Below are 24474 nucleotides of genomic sequence, written 5' to 3' on the forward strand. Positions count from 1 at the left end.
TGCCAAAAAATTGCCAATTTTAAATCCGATTTTACTCGTCAGGATGGACGGTGACCCCCCATTTTCTTTACATATTCTAAAAGCTGATGAGTTGTACATGTCATTTCATGGGTTGGCGATGCTGAAAAAATGATTAAAAGATATCAAATTTCTTAATAAAGTAAAAAAAGTAAATTTTCAAAATGACGTCATCAAATTTCAAGTTCACTCAAGCGTATCTCACTTATTCTTCAATTGATTTTCGTCCAAATTTCAATATGTTGTAGCTTATTAAATGGTCTTTCAGTCATATAATAACAACATTTTGATTAGATGACAGCATCATCTCGTAAAAAGGGATTGAAAGTAATCTTGTCAAATTTGACCAGTTTACGTGTTATCTCTATGGGAGTGCAGTTTTTCTGGAAATGAAAACTGACATGACTATTTTTATCGAGCACTAGCTCACTTATGCTTCGGTGAATTTCTCTGATATTTTAGTATGTTGTAGCTGAGACTTTGGGCTATCGTTATGTGCCCTTCGTTTTTTCATAAGGAGTCGGCATCACGTCCAAAAACTTGGTTGAAATTAAAGCTTATCTTCGATGTATTGAAATATTTCTTTCTTTCTGCAACTTTCTTTGCAATAACTCAGGAAAAACAGCCCCTATCACCACCATATTTTGCACATGTTTAGTTCATGTCACGTACATTATTTCACAAAATAACAACTACTTGATCAGACGCCATCTTGGGTGTGTAAATTAGGGTCAAAGGTCATAAATGTTTCATCCTGTATCTTGGTGAATACATGTCCTATCTTTCCCATATTTTGCACACGTAGAAACCATGTTACAAGGATCATTTCACAAAATAATCATTTTTGGCTCAGAGGCCATCTTGTCTGTGCAAAGTGGGGTCAAAGGTCATATGTACTTCCTCCTGTATCTTCGTTATGACGTGTTATCTCTATGGGGGAATTTTTCTAGATGTGAAAATTGACATGATTGTCTTTATCGACGACTAGCTCACTTACCCTTGGGTGAATTTCTTCCAGATTTTAGTATGTTGTAGCCAATTTAATACTCTTTAAGATTTGTTCAATCAAAATTTTAATCGGATGATGTCTTCACCTCGTGAAAATGGATATAATGTAACCTTGTCAAATTTAACCAGTTTACGCGTTATCTCTATGGGAGGGAATTTTTCTGGAAATGAAAATTGACATGACGGTCTTTATCGAGTACTAGCTCACTTATTCTTCGGTGAATTTCTCCCAGATTTTAATATGTTGTAGCTGAGACTTTGGGCTATTGCCATTATTCCCTCCATTTTTTCATACGAGGCCGAGATCACGTTCAAAAACTTGGTTGAAATCAAACTTATCTTCGATGTATTGAGATATTTCTTTCTTTCTGCAACTTTCTTTGCAATAACTCAAGAAAAGCAGTCCCTATCATACCCATATTTTGCACATGTTTAGTTCATGTCACGTACGTTATTTCATAAAATAACAACTACTTGATCAAACACCATCTTGGGTATGTAAATCAGGGTCAAAGGTCATAAATGTTTCATCCTGTATCTTAGTGAACACATGTCCTATCTCTCCCATATTTTGCACACGCAAAGACCATATTACAAGAATCATTTCACAAAATAACTACTTTTTGCTCAGATGCCATCATGTCTGTGCAAAGTGGGGTCAAAGGTCATATGTACTTCTTTCTGTATCTTCGTTATGACGTTTTATCTCTATGGGAGGGAATTCTTTTATATGTGAAAATTGACATGATTGTCTTTATCGAGCACTAGCTCACCCTTTAGTGAATTTCTCCCAGGTTTTAATATGTTGTAGCTGAGACTGTGCGCTATCGAATGTGTGCCTTCGTTTCTTCATACAATGTCGGGATCATGTTAAAAAACTAGGTTGAAATTAAAACTTTTCTTCGATGTATTGAGATATTTCTTTCCTTCTGCAACTTTCTTTGCAATAACTCAAGAAAAACAGCCCATATCACCCTCATACTTAGCAGATGTTTAGTTCATGTCACGTCCATTATTTCATAGAATTACAACGACTTGATCGGACAACATCTTGGGTATGTAAATTAGGATCAAAGGTCATAACTGTTTCATATCTGTTTCTTGGTGAATACCTGTCCTATCTTTCCCATATTTTGCACACGTATAGACGATGTCGCAAGAATCATTTCACAAAATAACCACTTTTTGCTCAGATGCCATCTTGGGAGTGTAAAGGTGGGTCAAAGGTCATATGTATTTGTTGCTGTTTCTTCGTTATCTAGTGTATACAGAATTTAGTACCAAGGATGGCAGATATGACTCCCTTTTCTAAATGAGAATCCAAACATCACACGGCCAATCTCTCTGAATACAGATGAAACCTGTATGGTCATGCGTATTGCGATCAGGACTCGAATCATTGAAAAAAAAAAATCGGATCACCTTAATTTGTCAGTGATGACAAATTACAATCTCTAGTTTTGAATGTTCGTTGTCCGAAATTGAAAAAAAAAAAGAAAGAAAAAGGACAGGATTCGATATTCCAAATGTTCATTTATCCCAAAGTGATACATACATGTAGTTCGTTCATCCGAAAAAAAAAAACAAAACACGAAGTAATTACAATACATACAGTAACAAACCTTTGGATTTACAGACCTTCCGTTTTCGGCTTAACGACTCTTCCGAATAACGGCCTTTGTCATTTACGGTTTAACGAAGCTTCGGAATAACAAACTGCAACCGTTTGGATGACATTTTGGTTACCGATTTATTTTTAGTTGCACTTGAAGCAATAGTTGTACTGACATATTCTACTAATAGCACTCAGAGTATATACCTTTTTACGATTTAATTTGTGGATACGTATAGCTTTACGTGTTGTATACGTGTTGTATGACATGTATATACAAACGATAACATGATTTAGAAGTACAGTGGAGGAACAGAGGGTAAGTATATCATTATTTGATAGATATATGAAAGAGTACACCAAAAGCACGTGCGAGAAGAGAGAGAGAGGGAAAAAATCGAATATATAAACATGTGATGAGGCAGGGAGGAGCGATTAAACAAGATTATGTATTATTGTGAAAAACGCCAGAACTATATCATGTTCAAACTTAACGCGCGTCTGCCACAGAGGCTGAGTATAGTATTTAAGATAATATGATTGTAGCCACCAAATTTAGAAAGAAAAAAAGTTTTCCTATCACAATGCCTGCCAGCAGATGAAGCAACAACGTGCAAAGCGCACTGTCCAAAGCCTATTCTTTTCAGGAGTGACTTGCTCTACAACTTTCTGTATACGGTCAATATCAGGAGGACTTGTTTGTTGACACCGTATAATCTGCCATTATCGAGCAACTCAAGGTTGTAATACTTCCTATCGGCGTATCAAGGTTACTAAAGACTAACTTCTGTCCGCTAAGTTAGATTATAGTCTCACTCGCCCCGTAAAGGGATATACAAAAGTTCGAATTTGTAGGGTAGTCGTTTGGGTAGGGGACTCAAGTATGAATGTAAAATCATATGTATAATTTTACAAAAAAAAAAAAAAAAACAAACACAAAAACAATGTCATACTCTACCGTATGTCCCCCCCCCCAAAAAAAAAAAAGTTACAATGGTACCCTCCGTAATGATATCAATCCAAATATAATTTCAGGGTATGAAACTATAACTCATTGCCCACATCTTCATACAGAAAACTGCTTCAGTGGTCAAAGAGAAATGAGGAATTTTGTAGAGCATGTCAGAAATCTCTTCCCTGCAAGTTCTGTCTTGTGTTAAATTCACAGATTAATCTGCATTTCCAAGAGCATACAAGTGGTAAACTTGGAAGAATCAGACTCATGACATGATTTACAACAATCCACATTTCTCTGTGACCGCTTAACCAAATTGAATGGGATTTTCTTCAAAATAGAGCTAAGATGTCATATTATGGTTTATTCATATTGGGTGTTATCAATGCGAAAAGTGGATTGTATTTATTTATTTATTTTTTTTTTTGGGGGGGGGGGGGTGGGACATACTGTATATAAAGTCGGGAGTGCGAATTTGCATGTTAATGTTGCACGGTTTGACCCCCAAAAGACACTTCATGTAATTAGTCAGTATGTAAACATCCTAACAAAGGTATGGAGCAATTCACCAATGCAAGCGCATTTCGTGCGCCAAATAATAAATATGCTGGCAGTGACTGTACTGAAATTCATTACTTTCCATGAAATGCCTCATCATGGTGATTCTATTGCTTCTCCTAAATTAAAGTGCAACCCCACTTTATTTTCAAGTTGGCAAAAATGAGAAAGAGTAAAAACCAACAGGATTGTTGAAGTTTTTTTTTTCGAAATCAAACATTATTATTAATGAAAACATTTTAAAGTGCCCATGTTTCCACAAAAGAGTAAACATTCGTCGCAATCACTATGCACATTGTTCTGCTGTTCTATAAAAGGTTGATATATTAGAGCGGATTGTGAACTCTACTCTCTTTGGTCGATTGTGGGAATTTTTATTTTTAGAATGAAAAGCGAAACTGGAGGTGAGGTGAAGAGAAATGTGACGCTAAAATATTTTCATGCTTTTCTTGATATGTAATCATTCGGAAATATCAGTGTCGCATATAATCATATTTGCGCTGTGACATTTTTAGTGAAATTATAGAACAGTATATAGTGAAGCATATCATGTGACAAAATTAAACATCTGAAGAACGACCCATCAGAAAACCTTTGGAGAGAATTTTGAGAAAAAGAATAAAACAACAACAACAACAACAATACACCAGATAGCGTCAAATGTAAAACAGTCATTTGAATTACTGTCTACACTATTTGCAGTACTTTGCAAACATTATGGAGTCTCCAAAGATGATAGCCAAATTTCTACTCGGGGACTTCTTATAATCGGGTACTCCATTATTAATTGAACCCTTTGCCCCAGCTGACATTCACTTGGAAACGTTCATGACATACCATGGCATTACAGTTTACAATTGAAGACATCCTGTCAGATTCCTAATGATCATTATCATATATTAAAAATTATATTATACAGATTACCTGTTACAACTTTACTCATCCACGAGCCTAAGAATTCCTATAAATTATCCCAAGCATAAATTATACTCACTAGTATTATCATCTATATAATATAATATAATATAATATAATATAATATAATATAATATAATATAAAATACTATAATATAATATAATATAATATAATATAATATAATATAATATAATATAATATAATATAATATAATATAATATAATATAATATAATATAATATAAAATACTATAATATAATATAATATAATATAATATAATATAATATAATGTAATATAATATAATATAGTATAATATAATGTAATATAATGTAATGTAATGTTATATAATATAATATAATATAATGTATTATTTATAATATAACATCACATAATAGTTATGAAATATAATTGCATTCGTCAAAGACTGGTTTATTTTAAGGGTCTAAAACGGGGCGTACGAAATATAGGACTATAGTATCTGACAATAATTTTAGTTAGACCTTTAATAGTGGATAAGCAATAACATCGATTACAACATGTATGCACCATGTAACTTTTCTTGCAGCTTCGTGTGACTGTATGTGACCACGATAGAATTGTCAATCTGCCATTGTTCTTCCTTTTGTCGTAAAACAAACAGGAAGTCAGGTGTCAGGTATAACATTGCTTTCATCATAGCTTGAAAATTGCTCCCTATATAGGCACACGAACGTTATATACAGTTTAGACATATTTTTCTGATACACTTTTTGTACTATTGTATTGGATGTTGCCTTTGCAAATCTCTATTCATCTTCTACTAATTTGAATTCAATGTCGCAAATCCGTGCAAATGGGTGTGTTTAAAGATGTTGTCGTGTTGAATGTCACGCAGACACGCATTCAAGACTGTATCTACGTTGTAATCACAAGTGACATTATTGCACGTACATGGAATAATCATGGAGTAACTCCGTGATATACTGAAGTAATGCTCTGAATGTGTACTGTTGGCACACATCCGGTCATATACAGAGAACGCAATTACACTCTTGGCCTAAACTTCAAAACGTACTTATATAACACACGCATTGCACATTGAGATCAATCGAAGCCTCGAAGCCTAACCCGCGATGAATTCCATTCCGTTATTCCAGCTCACGTTCAATTCCTTCTCAGTGTAATGGTGCATTTACTTATTTTCCTCGTCTCCTCCTCTCTCTCCTTCTCTCTATCTCTCCCCCTCTCTCTCCTTCTTGGTGCTGGTTTGTCCTCAAGCGGCCTGACCCTGACCCCAAAGGTATTTATGCACCCAAAATCCGAAACCATTCAGACCCTGTTTGTGACCCTCGTCTACGAGCCACCCCCACGACTTCTTGGTGATCCTAACAAACTCCTCACTCCTCTCTCTCTCCCAATTTCTTTCTCACTTTTCATCCTCTTTTCTAAAAATGTTCCTTGTTACTATTTTCGTCATGTTTAGCGTAATTTCTTCAACTGATGTGCACGTTTGTGTCATGATTGGCAGCGATCGTTAGAGCACAGAGCTATCAACAATCATCTTTTATCAATATTCAGCATACCCTGTGCAAAAATTCTGCAGTAACTGTCTTCAAAGTCCATGATTTCTTTTCCCCCCTTTTCTTTTCGATTTCGGTTCAAATACATGTAGTTATAGGTAATTACAACCTTCCTTCTCCTCTTATCAAGATTTTATTATTCTCGGATATCCCCCCCCCCCCTTGCTCCTTTGCTTCGAATTTCAGAATAGACTGTTTGTTGTTCACTGCTTCCTCCACCCGTTTGCATGGGCCCTACTACATCAGCTCATATACGCAGTGGCGTGTATCCGCCTGTATAGCTCTTTGTCTAGCAAAAAATGACGTGTACTCTGGACGGCGCGAAAAAATGACAAAGGAAATTTGGGTATTGAGAGAATGGAATCAAAACATTGTCCAGAATACAGGTAGCAAACAGGCACTAATGTAAAATTTCGAGATGATGGGACTTTTCAGTGGTAGATATAGAGGTATGGGTATATAATATGAGAACAAGAGATAATTATGTATAGAGAAAGGTGAGAAACATTGAAGGGGGAGGAGTTGTGGAACTTCGGCACATTATGTTCTTTTACTTTTAATAATCACATGTACATCCCCCCCCCCCCCAATTTAGGACTAAGCAACAAAATAATATATCCAAGAATCGATGCGTTATTTTTAAACAGCTACAGGCAATCATCATTTCCTAATTTTCTCCCCAATATTGATCACTTTCAAAGAGTACAACTTGCTTCTATAGATACCCCTAGATTCACGACTAAGCTTATTGCTGTGGTGATCAGCATCGTTATGTACACAATAGGATTTTCACCGCTGGCGTTTGTTTCTATGCTTAGCAGCTCGACATCCCACACAATATGGAAGTCCACGTAAGTGCAGCTGCCGAGCGTGCAGCGTTGGCTGTCATCATCCACGTACAACGATCTCTTTTCCCGATCTACTTCTGGGGCGAACTTGCATCATATCTGGATCACGCTTCTATACAAAATTTTACAAGCAGATCCTCACGTTCATTTTGTTCGTGTCATATCAGTGTACCAGAAATTTAGATAAATAAATCATAAAATATAAAACTTGCTAAAATAAACCGACCCTGACTGTATCTTTCTTGTGCAGTGAAACTTTGATGATTACAAATTGTACCTGGAATTATCAAAGGGAAAGGGATCAATAATATTCCGATACCACACACTAAGGTCTGCGAAGACAGACTAAGTACGACTGAAGCGCGGACCAGCACTCGCCCAAACTTGACCTAATTATCATAATGACATGGAGCCGTTCACAAACAAAGCCGAGTTGTATATCATAACGGTGGCGAGGAGATTCACAGTTTCGTATGTAATCAGTTCGAATATATGATTATCTCCCACTGCAATTTAGTTAAGGAACTTCGTGTGAATATCTCATTTGATGAGTCTATCGATCAAAACATAATTTGAACGTGTCTGCGTGATTCACGTATGGCAACCATGATCATAGGTGCATATATATATATACATGTATATATATATATATATATACACATATAGTCCTGCGTAGTGTAAAAGAGAAAGAGCGGGAGAAAAAAAAAACCTATATTCATGTGTTTACATAAAATGTCCGTAAATATTTAGCAATATGAGCTACTTACAGACTTATGATTACGAATGTCAAATCCACCTAAAAATCTCAGAGCCAACCATGGAGAGTGCAGTGTATGATCCAATTACCAACATTACGATAAAATCAAAACAAAACTATACGTTGTCGATATACGATGGTATGTTCGCCAAATGTTAGTCACAAACATATCAAGCATTGGCAACTTATAGGCCTAACTGAATTATTGTTATAATATTTAAATCTTCATGCCGCTCTCTGGTGAACTTGTACTTGCCATCATGGTTAGTATAGTTTCAGGAATGAACATTAATCACCAACGCCATTACTCATGAAATAGCGATGCGTAATCGTAATGAAATGATCGTCTGCATTAGACGCTCCATGATGAGTACGCTAAGGCGGTGCCTTATTCACGCAGACAAAAATATACAGGCAGGCAGGCAACAAGACATATGTGTTACGTATTACAACGCAACCATTATAGCCAGCCAGACTCGGCGTGTCCTTAGGTCACCCCAGATCGTTGTCCTGAAATGCATTACGCAATCACTCTGGTATGGCCAATAAATTGGCCCGTTATTTGCGGCTCCCAGTCTCTTGTGGCTTAAACACCGCCTGCGATTGGCCGCACGTCAAGCTCAAGGCCCTGCGCAGGCCTTGTATACAGTCTAGTTCACGTTCAGGTCATCGGATAGGAAAAGACTCGTTGTTCAGACACGGTGTCAAGGGCTAACTTGCATGCGGTTTGTTGGACGGTCTTCCAGATAAAGAGAGTCAAAACCTAGCTGAGTGTCGATCGCACCCGTTTGCTTGCCCTGAGGAGCTTAATGCACGGATAAATTCTTTTTCCAAGAGTTGTCTCGCGCTAAATGTGCATCAGAGAGAGATTTAGCAACCATCAACGTTGAACGCTCTCGCGGGGAGACTTTTTGTTCTGCGCGAGGTAAGGGATAATATTCGTATGCACGATACACACACAGCGTGTTATACGTGTGTACACACTCGAGTCATATTTTAACCCAGATTGTTACGTAAGGGTGTGTCGCCTTAAAACCTTCGTAAAATTGCAACTTTCAGGAGTTTGGACAAAATTCCCGCGCGAACTTCACTGCAAGTTCCTGAGCTTTAATTCTATTGGTGGTCAAGTGGTCAATGAAGGTTCTTAAGGGTTACGTAACATTGTGCAATAAGACGGTACCGTTAGCCAGCTCGCGCTCAGGCGGTGCCAGCAATGCCTTGGCGCATTGTGTGTGTGGCGTAAGGCGCAACACACAACGAGTAGCTGCAGCACAGAGCCGAGCGAATCGTTGAAATTACTCATTCACGATTCGTCCATTTTGTCGGGGACGGAGCGTCGCTCGTCGGCCCTTTGTCGAATGAAGTTCACAATTTTTTTTTCTTTTATTTTGGCGGGGAAACACAAGGCGATGTGCAAATACATGCCCATTGCGACACAGAGAAGTAGGCGGTGTTTCAATGCTCTTACACAATTCATATTATAATTTCTTTGCCAATGAAGATGTGTTTATTGCGTAATACTAGTACCATTGCTAATAGTGGCAGTATTTAATTTGTTTGCGTATTATATGAAATAATACCTCCAATTTCAAGCTGCTGTCATGAAGTATGTTTGCAGGTGACCTTGATACTAGCCGTGGTGGTATCTCATCGAACAGATAACGCTTAAAAATGAAGTGTGATGGAGAATAAAACAGCAAAGGCAAAGCTGGACCTAATTAACATGAAGTCAAGGAATAATCTACCACGTTATATTCAGAGTTCAAAACCGAAGAATGTTTTGCATCAGCATAGTTTGTGAATTTGTTGTAAGTCGTCTGGCGAAAAGTTCTGGTTAATTGTCATTGCGGTGTGTGAACGTTGATTTTACTTTTATCCGATTATTCTCTCGCTGTTGTGTGTCTGTTCACTTTTGTCCTGTCCTCCAACGATATACCAGCGTAACATCTCGCTGTTTAATATCTGTCTTTCGTCCTAAAAACTCTCCTCGTTGATCGTAATGTCTGCGTGTGCAGCTTGTTATGTGCAACGTCTGACTTATTGGAGTATATAGGGCTATACGAATGATGCTGTTTTGTCCAGGTTTCGCCGTCAAGATATTCCCAATGATCACTGTTTGTGTCTGTACTTTGGAATTTGGGATTTTTTTTTTCAATGAATTTGGTACACGTCGACACGGAAGATATATATATATATATACATATATATATATATATATATTTTTTTTTTTTTTTGGGTGGCATTTTATTATCGAGAATAACATATGAAATATATCGTAATTAAGTCGATCTACGAATGATGCTGTGGTGTCCAAGATTTCGTGCCGTCTTTCTTCTTTTTAATGAATTGAGTTCAACTCGACACCCTGACGGAAGAGAATTCTTGATGGCATTTTTATCATTGAAAATATGATAAAATAAATCGTGATTTTGTCGGTCTTCAGAGCCAACTGATTTTTATCTCTCTCTTCGAGCTCTCTTCATGTCTGCAAAATATGCTTCATTAAACAGTGAAGAAACAAACACATTTTGTTATTCTGCCAACAAACGCGCAATTTCCCCTTTTTGATATTTTCAGACAATATATATTTTCATCAATTTTGTGTTGTCTTCCTTCTTAGAAACAAATTTTTTTTTTAACTAAAAAACAAAAAACAAAAAAACCTCACAACAACTTTCAGTATACCAGTAGAGTCCCAGCCAAATGGAATGTTGCCAATTCTGAACACTGGGAAATTTTGTTTCTCTCGTTAGACTATGATTACCAAGGTTGCGTGTTTTATGCTATAGGTGTAGTCTTTACATGAAATAATAACAAGTGTCATGCCATGACGCTGAATTGAAGTATGTAGGTGAGCAATAATTGATCATGGAACTTTTCATAGGTATAACACCTGAATAGTTTTCATCAACATCGAAACAGAATACTGTAATACAAACACAACAAACACAGCAATTTGTTAAAAAAAACAAAACTTCATGTATAAGAAAATCATTCGGAAAGATATGAATTATTACAATATTCGGTTCATATTTTGAGTAGTTGGTCAGATATATGATATGTTTAGTCTCGTCTCAATTAGGAAAGTTCAATATATCCATGAGAGTTCAATGCCACTTTTTCTTTGGTACAAGTATAGTATCTATAGACTACAATCAGACCAACATAATGGCAGTGCTAGAAAGTTTCAGTGGAGAACATGACATAATTATTCAAGAAAGTGCTAGAATTGTAAAGTTTCCCGCGTCATCACCAGACTGTGATCCTTGTCTTGACGACCAAACAATCAAGCAGCAACTGAGAGGATATCGTGTCATTTGCTCAAAAGTCCCCTATTTACATGTATATAAATCTGTACTGTTCGTTAAGATCTCCCCTTTTGACATGAAAATGTCCCCTTTGCATCAAATTGTCGAAGTGTTGTAAATAGTCCCGTAATGGCTTCTCGAAAAGAGTAGGGGTCGGAGCTGCCGAATTATCAACCCAATATCATATATATATATATATATATATATATATATATATCATAATATGTATATATTTTTTTTTCTGTAAAATCGATTTTCGATGTAGTACGTGTAGATAGATTAAGTTAATGAACCAATATACCACTGAATGTTGTAACAACGAGCCGAATCGAATGGTCATATACATTGAAATCGGAATAGGGCCTATTACTGCCTTTTGTGCGATGTTGGTTGTAAATATTATTGCAAAATATTCAGGATTCACTTTTTTTTTTTAAGATCAAAGGTGTGTTTTACAATGAATATGTTATGCCGATCCTAAAACTTTTAAGATCGACTTTAGAGTATAATTCCCTCTTCAATTCTATCAGCCTTGCAAAATTCACTCTAAATTTCTTTAGCAAAGTTTACTCAACTTTTTGTTTCGTCATTCATTGAATTCCTTTGTGAAATATCCCCAGGTCTCTTAAAGAAATCCCAAAGACCCTGTATTATACAGACTTTGCATGGGGCCTATACTACGAGGTTTTCGTTGACAGAAAGAATAGCAAGACAGAAACACACACACACACACACACGAAGTTACAACTGTCAATTTTGCGAACGCATTCAGAGCTCATGAAATTAAAAATAACCCGAAACAAACAGACAGACAAACGAAAACGATTTAGGGCAGAAATAAGGAAAGATTGTTAATGACAAGCACTCAAAATCAGTGCATCATGAAGAATACTAATAACAATGGGCGAGTGTTTTCTACAGACTTTACACTCTCTTATATTTTGCATGTCCTTGTTTATCTGGACTTAGTTGAGTCACCAAAAGTTGTTGTTTATTTTTTTAAGTTTTTCCCCGCATCCACACACAAAAACATACTTTTACAACCACACACACATATACACATACGGGAGAGGTGGCAAGACACCTTCCTGTCCATACACTGATGTCAAAATATGTCATAAAAGTTATAGCCACACCATCATACAAAGGATCATGCTTCCAGTGTACTTTACCGCTTCTCTATTGCGTCCTATAGTCTACTCCTGATGGCTTATCACCATGTATTTATTTGCGTTTTTAATAAGAATTGTATTTAGTAGTCAGTGGGTTTCTTATACTTATTCATTTCTATCTCATTCGCACCATACAGATAGCATAAAGGTTGATTATAGGCCTGGGTATTTCGTGCAGTTTTTGTGGCTGGAGCAAACAATTGGCTCTGCGGCATGCACGAAAATTATTGGCATATGATTGTGGATGTATTGCTTGTTTAATGAAGAACAATGTTACGAAGTGTTTTTTTTTCAGTGAAGTTTTACATTTTGTTTTCTTTTTAGGTATGATAGGCGAATTCAGCGTATTTTGCAATATCTCGAAAGATTATAATTTTTGTGGTCTGAAAGTGTTCAAAGAATGGAACGGGGTTGTATCACTATGGGTTAATATCCGTCATTTATAATAAAAGAAAATATATTTCTCCCGACTTTTTTTTTTTAATTCTAATTCTGAAATATTTCTTTGTTTTCCATATACATTTTTTACATATTGTTCCCTGTTTGTGTTTGATAGTTTTTGATATCCAAATGCTTCATCTTATCTACAGTCCAAACTATTATGGAAACAAGCACACTGATGGAAACAAGCACACTGATGGCAAAAGTGTAAATTCTAAAATTATCATATCTGTCACTTTTACAACGTGTATTACATTATACATTACGTCCGTCCATTATACAAAATTGGTACATCAAAATACGTATGCGAGAAACAGAGGAGAAAATATTTATGAAAGGGTGGACTCTGCAGCCCTAAATTCCGGAAGAGGTGGGGGTGAAGTACCCCCTCCCCCGTCGCCTTTAACATTGCTTGTTAGTTAAAGCAGGCCTCTGACAAACCTGTCATAAAGGGAATGTAGGAAGTATATGACTGAATGACTAACTGACTGAATGAATGAATGTACAAATAAAATAATAAATAAAACAAGTAGTGAATACATAAATGGATAAAACAATGAATGAATAAATAGATAATTTATTTGTTTATTAATCAGTTGGTTGATTTATTAATAAAGCAAATGTTCATAGGAAGGGCCTTTGTAAACTGCACGTCACATCAATAGTATACTTAAGTATAGTAAAAGATGTTAAAAAAGTGAAAAATATCAGTATGATTATAACGTGCTTGGGATGATTAATGTCGAACCAAAGCAGAGACAGGCTACTAAATTGGGTGATAGCACAATTAGTGAAATCGCGTGCATGGATGCACTCGATCACGCTGTGATCGTTAGATAAGTACATAATGATTCGGGAGTGTCCGGTTTTTTTTAAGTTAATGAACGTCGAAGTCTGCTACTTTTGTAAATAGATTCAGTAATTGTGATCAGAATGATCTCAGAATAAAGTAAGATGTTTCGACTAATTTGTGTTTGAAACTTAAAAGTTAAACTTCTTCTGCTAACCGATGTCAGCGTTTGTGTTCATGATTTCTACACTGTATAATTGATATCTTATAGGCCTATATGTCTGTCATGTACATGGCTTCCTTCCGCACTGTTTTTGCTTGTGCTTCAAATACATTTCCTTCATTTCCTGACGGTCGATCTAATTTCTCATGTGTTGAATTACGCAACTTGGACAATTTGACTCCATGCACGGCGGTCGGCACTATACACATCTTTTCCATTGCCATGTTTTCCTTTTGTGACATCCTGACAACTACGGTGACCACCTCAACAGTTTATCTAATTGCGGATATGAAACCATATTGTGTGTGTGTGTGTGTGTGTGTGTGTGTGTGTGTGTGTGTGTATGTGTGTGTGTGTGTGTGTGTCCAAAATCGCTGTACTACATAATTATGATATCATCATGAACACCTCAACCTCCTGGTCATGAAGTACAGTCGGTTTATATTGGCAGAATTTTTGGCCGTGGCTGTGCGCTCTGTCAAGCAAGCGTGAATCTTTCCCTCTGCCAAGGTGAGGAGGCTGAGCTGAGGCCAACAGCTTGCCATTGAGGTCACGGCACTTCCACAGCTCTTTCTAGTCTACTCCGTTATCGTGCAGGAAGAGAAGGCGCAAAGGTCTATGGTCCAGACTTATGGCAGGTGTGAGGTCTTATTTAGTCAGCACAGCCTCTTCAGTGTTAGCGCTATTCTTCCAGAAAGCCCTATTACACCTGTATTGCCATAATAGATACCAAATCTTGATCAAGAGGTATAACACTCTAAATTCGTTGGATTAAAAAGTAATCTGATAAGACCATGAGGAGGGACAAATCCACATAAGATTGCAATTTTTAGTCTAATTGATTTAGAAATTAAATCCATTAGATTTGAAATTAATAAACTTATTTGGATTTGTCCCTCCTCATGGTCTATTAGATTACTTTTTAATCCAACGAATTTAGAGTGGTATACATCCTGGGTACAAAATAATATCTTGTCCAGTGAAGGACGTACCCTGCATGCATGACGGGAGTCGAACTCGGGTCCTCCGTATCAAAAGTCAACCATACACATTGGTACATGTCTCGGGATCCTCAATCAACATCTTAAGTGAAAAAAGAAGAATAAAAAGAATATTGCATCATGAATTAGAATCGAGAGCTGCATAAGTATATAGTCAACATAAGGATACATTGTCAGCGGCATACATGGGTATATTAGCGCGGATTTGTTATAAGCATATAGGCCCTATACTATTCACCCCGGATCGGTTGAATTTTATTGTGATTAAAAATGAATCGCAATATCTATCTCGCTGTTATCGCGAAGGAGCATGTTGCTTACCCTATATAAGAAATTATAATTAATTTTGTTTGTTTTAATACATTCACTTATTTTCTTTGTATTGTTGTCCACACATCCAGCGGTTCCATTACCAAAAATTTATTACTTTTGCATCGATTGTCCGATTTTCCTCAAACTTTCACTGATATGTTCTAATAATGTTTCTGCTTTCACTCAATTCACATTTCACTTTGGGTTTTGGTTTCCTATAAAAGGACCAAATATAACGTTCATTTAGAGCCTAGAGTTTGCGTTATCACGGTTATAGAACAGCGAAACAGACAATGGAAAATAACAAGTCCCCCGTCTCTGCAAAGTGGAGGCAAAGCCGAGTATGTCCGTCATAGAGATGTAATTACAAGCCTTTGTGATTTATTCAGATATGAAAGCCAACTGATAATAGGTCTTTTATATCACTTAGACATATGAAGACAGTTTGTAACTGGTACAGTCATTCATCAACTGGTAGACATGTTATGAACAAACCACATTATAATAACGGCCTGTCTAAATCTGTTAGACATGAAAACAAAATACGTGGAAACAAACATAATCGCTGCGAAAATGAGTCGAATCACAATTCATGATGGTTGCTGTGTTCCTCATTTTCCTGATAAATATCTAGGAATCTTATCTGAATAATGTCCCATGTAATCAATAAAATGTAGATTCCTTATACTATAGTCATTTGTATAATTATTCACCTCTTGACATCTTCCAGTACTTTATCGCGTCTCAGTTCTCCTTGTTTGAACGGACGTAAGTGTTGAACTGCGTATTCTCTAATTCTCGAGGAAAGCAATACATACACTTCAGATTTGTTTGATTTTCAAAATTCATGAAATCAACTCTATGGCATGTGAGAACATAGTATGTTTCAACAATAACCAGTATTACTGATTATTGTTGAAGCTTTGAACAAACATTATTGACTAAAATGGTTGTATACCTAAACATTAGACACCATACTCTAGCCGAATTTCATTGGGTTTAAGAGAAGTTCTTCTTACCTGGACAAGATTCTAATAAGTGAAAGATTGGAGATATTTGTTACCAATTCCTCTCCTCTCTTATAATATTCTATCCAAAATGGCTCAAGTTATCTTCAGAAACTTAGTACCTATGCATGAACTGATGATTCTCTTTGGAAGTTTTGGGTCATGGGGTCAAGGGTCAAAGGTGATGTTAGAATGCTAAAAAATTACACAATTTGGTGCTAAAAGCACACTCCGTATTTTCTCCATATCTTAATTGGAAATGACAATGTAGTGCATCCACTTTATCAAACTTGGCCTATATACATGCATTAACGCACAATAATTTTGTAGGGTAAGATTTGGGCGTTGGGTCAAAGGTCAGGTTCAGGTGCTAACATGTCATTTTCCATGTTTTGGAAGTGGCTGTGGCAGTATTACCATGAAACTTGTATAACTTCCAGATAATTATTACTTGCCAATTGCTCATGAATGTGAAACTTGTCTCACAGTGGCTATAGATGTACTGTAGACCTGCTTGAAGAACAATGCCAATTTCTCGGAGGCATACAACCAGTCGCCAGAGTGAAATTCTTAGTTCCTCATAAGAAAAACTATGCAAGTACGAGAAGTCGAAAACCATTACATGCATTGGGATACTGTTTAAAGAACAAGTCGTATGCAGTGGTCACTGGCCAAATATTGTTACGCCAATTGGACGTTCCACAACATATTCTCATTTTTCTATATAGCATATCGAATGAGCATTTGTGACCTACACATCTCGAAGAAGGCACAGGAATAATGTAAGTCGAAGAGTTAATGTGTAGTTTTCATCAAAACAGAAAATTTCTTTTGCGGAATTCCTTTAAAATCGCCTCCCCACAGTGACATTAAAAAAGTGGTCTCTTTTCCATTGATGACGACCATGACTTTAAAAAAAATCATAACTTCTTAATTAGATTGTGTGATTTTCATTCAACTTCACTGATGTATACACAATCATGAAGGCTTACATGTATTCTTCTTTCTGCCTTCACATGGAACTAAGGTCAATTTCCCTCGAACATAAATTCACGAACTTTTGAACGAACCTAAAACGTTTGAATACTGAATGAATGTGATCTTTAAAAAAAAAAAAAAAAAAACCTACCTGAAACGGATGCATAGACACATCAATAGGCCTCAGTTACACATGAGCAAGTATATGAAGTCTTTTAATTCGTTCGATTCTATTCTAGTCTTATATTTCAAATTACGCACGCTTTGTTTTGCAGTTTTTTTTATGTGTTTGTCTATGCTATCGTTTGTTGTTTTTATCAAGCAGCTTATTCAGCGTAGTTTGTAATAATGAAGGGTATGTGTAGGCGTGAATGATAGGGAATGTTCTTGATAAAAAAAAAGTAAAGACGCCCAAAATCCCCGCACTCGCTCAAAGAGAGAGAGAGAGAAATGTTGATTACTTTGCAGTGGATCGCGAGTTTCTATGATGAATGTGTGCACTTATTGAGTGGGAGCATGACGTGTCACTGGGTGAACATCGTTTCGCCTCAGCTCTCCTCTCCATACGTTACTGCCGCCCGTGCAACGAACCCCAGAAAAACGCAGGTGGTAGCGACGTTGTGAAAGGAATTGAAAGAGCGCCATCTGTTGGCGTCGAGACCGTGAATTGGGGAAATTATGTGCTCTTTTCCATAGATGGGTACACACACGTGGTGAATCGGGGAGGTTGATCGCATTTACAACATGTCATTTGCATGCAACGCACTGGAAAGAAAATATTAAGTGGATTGGGGAAGGGGAGTATGAATGGTGTAAGACACTTACATTCTCTAATTGCGAATGGAAGTGAACGCGAGTCTTTATTAAGTATGGACGCCAGTGCCGCTGGAAAGAGACCAGTGAAAACTCACAATACAGCAGATGTCAAATGCATTCGTTGGTTCACGCTATTTCTGCCGTGATTATGTCAGTCATGAACATCACTCTCTAGAGCTGTATTTTATCATTATCACGTCTTAACAGACATGAAGGTATAAAAATGTCAGCTCAGCGCTTTTTGGATCCAGAATTTGATGAACCCATTTTCTGAAAAAATAATGTGATAAAAATGAATGTGATATAATATTCGTTATTGTCTGTAATGTTAATGTACATTATGAAAACAGATTGTACATCGATTCTATCTTATTAAGGCTCAGTGGGAGTTATAACTTTGTTGACTTTGTTAGCTCACCTGAGTCGGAGGCTCAACTTACTGAGCTATTGCGATCACTCATCGTCCGGTGTCCGTCCGTCGTCCGTCGTACGTCAACTTTTTACATTTCATCTTCTTGAAAACTCCATGACGGATTTTCACCAAACTTGGCAGGTAACATCCCTAGGGGATAAGATCTCAATTTGTTCAAATGGGCACCATGCCCCCCCCCCAAAAAAAAAAAAACAAAAAAACAACAACAACAACAAAAAACAAAAAACAAAAACGAAAAACAAAACAAAACAAAACACATGAATATTTAAAAATATTCTTCTTTAGAACCAGAAGTGATAGAGCTAAGTTAATACTATGAGTTATAGAACATTGACGACTGTATAGTTTCAAGTTTGTTAATAATGGCGGATCCAGGGGTGCCTTCCCCAATCCCCCCCCCCCCCCCCTCGGCGCCCGAGAGGGGGGGGGGGGGGGGTCGGAGGGGTTCAAATGGGGGCCTAATTGTGTATTTTCATCTTCTCCTTGAAAAACCTCATGATAGATTTTCACTAAACTTGGCAGGTAGCATCCCTAGTATAGGCTAGGGGGATAGGTTTGTTCAAATGGGCATCATGCTTTCCCTGGGGGTCCCCAGAGGTTACCTCCCCACCAAAAAACAGATAAACAGCAAAAACGGAACATTTCAAATTCTTCTCAAGAACCAGAAGTGACTAGAGCTGATTTTATACTTTGAGTTAAGACATTGATGACTGTAGTTTCAAGTTTGTTCATGGTGGATCCAGGGGTGCCCCTTTGAGCCCGGGGGGGGGGGGGGAGGCGGGGAGTGGCCCAAATTGGGCCCTAAATTATATATTTTCATCTTCTTGAAAACCCACGATGTATTTTCCCCAAACTTGGTAATTAGCATCCCTATAGGGGGCAAGGATCTAAATTGTTCAAATTGGCACTGCATTTTAACATTTAATTCTTCTTTCTTTTCTTTTTTTAAACTGCAGGGTCAAATTTTCAAAACACATTGAACAGTGTACTTGGCAGTACACACTGCAGTACATACGATGTTCTCAAGTAAGAGTCTGCAAGAATGCATGGAAGGTTAACTTGAGATACTCGGGTGAGCGCGAGACCCCCCGGATTTCTTGTTAACTTTTCAACTCCGTTGAAATAGATGAGCAAATGATTACTCGATGTAAATAGATTAAATGAAATAGATCAATAAATTAGGGAATGTAGTAATCTTGTTTAGACATTAAGGTCTCATACTTCCAGCGTTTGGAACAGCTAATGTAGCAAAAAAATCGACAAACAACAACAACAACAAAACTTATGATACGTAAAGAGAGCTGAAGCACACATCACAAACACGCACATGCACACACGAGCACACCATGCACCTTACTTGTTTATGTAATGAGCAAACACGAGCGGAGTAATGATCTACATCAATCTATTCCTACCATTTTGATAACTCTCCCCCCCCCCCCCAAAAAAAAAAAAATTCACGAACAACAACAATAAACTAGAACAGCCCCTGTGAACTGCCCTTGAAACTAACTCGAGATGTTTTGCTGATCCATTTCTACACAGGGCCGCACCGAGGACATCCTCCGAAACTTCTCACAGAGCACTTTATCAGCCAGCCGTGTGCAGCGTTCGTCCTTTTTTCTTCCGGGGGAAGTAGCCGGTGACACACGATGCCGTCCAGGAGGAAGAGTGCACACACGACGAAAATCGAACGCGTGCCCCGCTACGAGGCATACCATGGCGAGGAGGACATCGACGGCGATGGCACGCTGGACTTGAGCATGAAACGCATCAAAGTCGAGCCCCTCGACCTGGAGCAAGGGGGCAACAAAGTGGGCGGTGGTTCGCGCAGCACCACGGTCACCGACAGCGACCCCATACCACAGGAGGAGATTGAGGAGATGGCGGTGGTTGGGGAAACCAGCGGAAGCGGCAACGAGGCGGGTGCGTCGGTGGAAGAAGAGGAAGGGAGTAGCGCGACCTCAAGCGGTGAAACTTCGCGCAGCAACCCCGAGGCAAAATCTGCAGCAGACGACGCACCGCGGGGCTCTGATGATGCGAGCGACAGCAGTGATCACGTGACTTCACAGGTCGACGCACTTGGTTCTATGGTTTGCGCAACGCCTGATCATCAACAGTTCGTCATTGACGCGAATGGGAAAGCACTGAATGCGGGCAGCGGGCTGTCTCTCTTTCGGCAATCTTCCAAAGGGAAATCCATGCGACCATTCAAACTGTATACATCCAGTCGCGACTTGCTGTCCGGTTTGGCCCAGCAAAGTGGGACTCCCAGCCTTGCTGCCTACTCTGTTCCCATAGCTCTTGCCCAGGTGGCAGGCGCTCCTGGAACCGTACCTCTTGCCTTCGCCTCACCCACAGTGACTGGCGTACCTATGATACCAATCAGCGCTCAGTCATCCACCACCGCCGCCAGCTCGACGGCTGCTGCGATGGGCGCTGGCACCGCCACCACCAGCACGGCATCTACCTCTTCAGCGACCACGAACGCGAAATCTACCTCATCAACCACCGAAGTCCACTTGATGACCCTCGCCACGGAGGCAGACAAGATCCTGCGTGAGCGGCATGCGTCGGGCGAGTCCGATGCCTTCTCGGCAGACAGCAACTCCGGCGACAATTTGAGTAATGGTGAGAGTGTAGAGCAAGCATTGGTCGCCGGCGAGGAAGGCACGGTTCTGAAAATTCCTTCCCTTGTTGGCAAATCGAGTAACGGGAAGGGCGAGGACTCTCTCACTCTGATCCAGAAGCGGGCCGTGGCCGCCGCAGTGGCCGCCGCCAACCCGCAGAAGAGTAAGAAGCGCCGACAAGCATTGCCCGAGGACTTGAAAGACAATGCGTATTGGGAACGGCGGAGGAAAAACAATGAAGCAGCAAAGAGATCGCGGGATGCGCGCCGTGCCAAGGAGGACCAGATTGCCATCAGGGCCGCCCTGCTTGAGCAGGAGAACATCCGGCTGAAAATCGAAGTCACCGCGCTCAAGGAAGAGACAGCGAGGCTCCGAGCGAAGCTCTACGGTAACAACAATTGCTGAGGAATCTCTTGTGTACAATTTTTGCGTTCATCATCGTTGCATCTCGTAGACACGCTTGAAATTCTGGTAGTTGCTGCAAACTGCTTTTTACGCGAATGTCATCCTGAATGTGTATACCCGAATAGCTGCGCGCCAGAAGCACGAATGTGACTCGTTCCTGTCATGGAATTTCCTACCATGCCTAGCACTTGAGCGAGCGAACGTTTTTGATATGAAAATTTGTATTGTATGTAAAAGACTGCAATGTATGCTGCATATTTTATCTTCTCTTTTTTGTTTTATTTATAATGAGCTGAAGTGGCCTGTGTCTCTCCGTAGTTTGATATTACGCTGTATAAGTTTGATGTAGTTGTCTCAAGTTGCAAACTTGGTAATGTATCACTTTAGTTGCTGTTGTGATGTGAAAATCGCATTTTCTGTAAATGTAAAACGTGGATACCTCCAATAATGTACTTTGCGTATCGGACCAGCGCGTTTACAGAAACTTTATGTCGTCAGTGAATGCATGTAAATACTGTAACTCCGCTTTGCTCATTGCCTTAAAATATTACTGTTTGAATTATGTTTGCTCAATAATGTGGGAAGAAGCTTTGTAAAATTATGGCGCATTGCTGATCTAGCATCGACATCACTATGTGTCTCTTTAGTATGATTTATTTTTGTCGGAACTTTATCTTTTTTAATCCCATATGATCACATGTATGTATCGTAAATAACGTGTTTACAATAAGTGTGAGAACACCTATCGCATTTGCCGATGCCAGCTTTTTAGACTATCGACACATGCCTACCAGATGCTATCAACTGCTTCCAGAAAGAGTGTGTACTCAGTTGACAGTTCGGATCGGATGTATTTTTTATTCATGTTGAGGTTAGCACTCCCGAACCTGACCCAGATGTTGTTTCATATGCGCCTGCAATCCAATGACATCTCCCTTTTAGGTGACGTAGAAACGATACTGTATTACGAGTGTACAATTCTTCGGAGATAAACATTAGATATGAAAGTATTCTTAGATGGTCTACATTTCAATATGACAGGCCCTGCTCAGACTCTCACGATTCGATAAATATAATTTCAGCTCTCAACGCATTACCTAAATGTACGTTAAATCCTATTTATAAATGTTCATCAAGGGCGTTTTGTGTCTGTGGCAACAAAAGCCTACTTGTACTTGCCGCCCCAACACATTCACATCCAGATTATGCGAGCCCCGTGTTGTGAATTCACATCACTTGACTGACATTTTTTTTTTTTTGCAGCGTTCGGTCATTTCAAGTGTCATCATGATGTAAATAGGGGATTAGTCCTTACGATGCCGATTTTATGGACATTCGACCAGGTTGGCAGTGCCGAATTTTTCATACAAGCGTTGTAAGTGCACATTTGGTTGAAAGCAAAAAAAAAAAAAAAAACACAAAAAACCACAAACAAACAAAAAACGAAAAACAAAAACAAACAAACCCACAAACAAACAAACAAACAAACAAACGACAACAACAATACAAAAAAAAAAGTTTCGGAAAATGCATTCACATCGTTTAAACAGCCACCGAGCTAAAGTTCTCACGGACGTTTTTTGTTTGTTTGTTGTTTGTTTTTTCCCAAATCTACAGCTGATTTGTCTGCCCGAGCAAACCATTCGCAAATCTCGGGCAATTTGTGGGGTTGTCGAGAGGTTGATTACGTACGATTTGAAGCATTCGGCATGGAGCTTACAACGTGAAGGTCTGCTTAATGGAATGTAAAATATTATTTCAAAATAGACGTATTTTGTCATTTCTCGCTCATATGAAATCTTGCCAGAGTGGGTCATTATGGGATGATTGTACATAGTTTTTCCTTTTGCTATCTCCTTCATGTCCCATAGTCTGTAAGCTGATCTGATCATGATGGGAAATTGGCCTTATTTTGATATGCCTGTATCTGCTTATGAAAGTTCATGACTCGTATATCATTCTTTATGCTCACTTGTGTTTGTTTACTTTATTTTCATTTTGCTCTACAATGCACATGCTGATATAGATACTTAAACGTAGAATGTCGCCTTCCTCAACTTTATCGCTTTTGTTTCGTGTTACGTAACAATTTCCTGAGAAATAGGACGTAAGGATGAAAACGCCTTGAGGTTTTGCCCACATGCCTATAGAATGGAGGGGGATAAAGGACGGGTTAGGCGAATGGGGAAGGGGTGCATGAGAGGTAATCCTCCGACGATAATTATTGTCCTATTTGCAAAGTTGATGTTTCTATCGTGTAAAGAAATGCGAACAGGGGAGTAGCGATTGCAGCGTCTGTGACGCCACACGCCTACAGAGTTCTACCAATGTAATGTGATATTTGATACTGCGCCAGACTAGGGGTTTCCCCTGTATCAGGTTTTGCCAACAGCATCTTTGTGCGCCATATCAATATACAGTGGCGAGATCACTGTCAGTCCAATGGTAATAATGACATGAACATGTAAATCTTGATCCTTTGTCTTCGCTCGTCATGATTTCCTGTGGTCCCACTTAATGTGAAAGTGACTCCACGTAGCTAGAAGATGCATTCTCAGTGACAATAGATCCGATGATGGGAGATGACCTGGTGTGGTATGAACGGAGTGTGTCTGATGCGTGTAGCTGTAGTGTAGCGTGTCATCACATGGTTTCTGTATACATGTACTACAACCATGTAAAACCCCAAGAAATAGTTTCGGGTATTGGGAAGACCTTTCACTGCAG

General features: G+C 38.6%; 1 protein-coding gene across 1 annotated transcript; it reads left to right on the forward strand.

Annotated features, from left to right (window-relative positions):
* The first annotated feature begins 8915 nt into the window (after window positions 1–8915).
* On the forward strand, window positions 8916–24212 carry LOC140230472 (uncharacterized). Its single transcript, XM_072310629.1, has 2 exons — window positions 8916–9156; window positions 20258–24212. The coding sequence occupies exon 2, from the start codon at window positions 20365–20367 to the stop codon at window positions 21745–21747; it is 1383 nt and encodes a 460-aa protein (XP_072166730.1). The 5' UTR covers window positions 8916–9156; window positions 20258–20364; the 3' UTR covers window positions 21748–24212.
* Window positions 24213–24474: the final 262 nt, after the last annotated feature.

The sequence above is a fragment of the Diadema setosum genome, chromosome 1, assembly GCF_964275005.1.
Source record: "Diadema setosum chromosome 1, eeDiaSeto1, whole genome shotgun sequence".
NCBI classification, from domain to species: domain Eukaryota; kingdom Metazoa; phylum Echinodermata; class Echinoidea; order Diadematoida; family Diadematidae; genus Diadema; species Diadema setosum.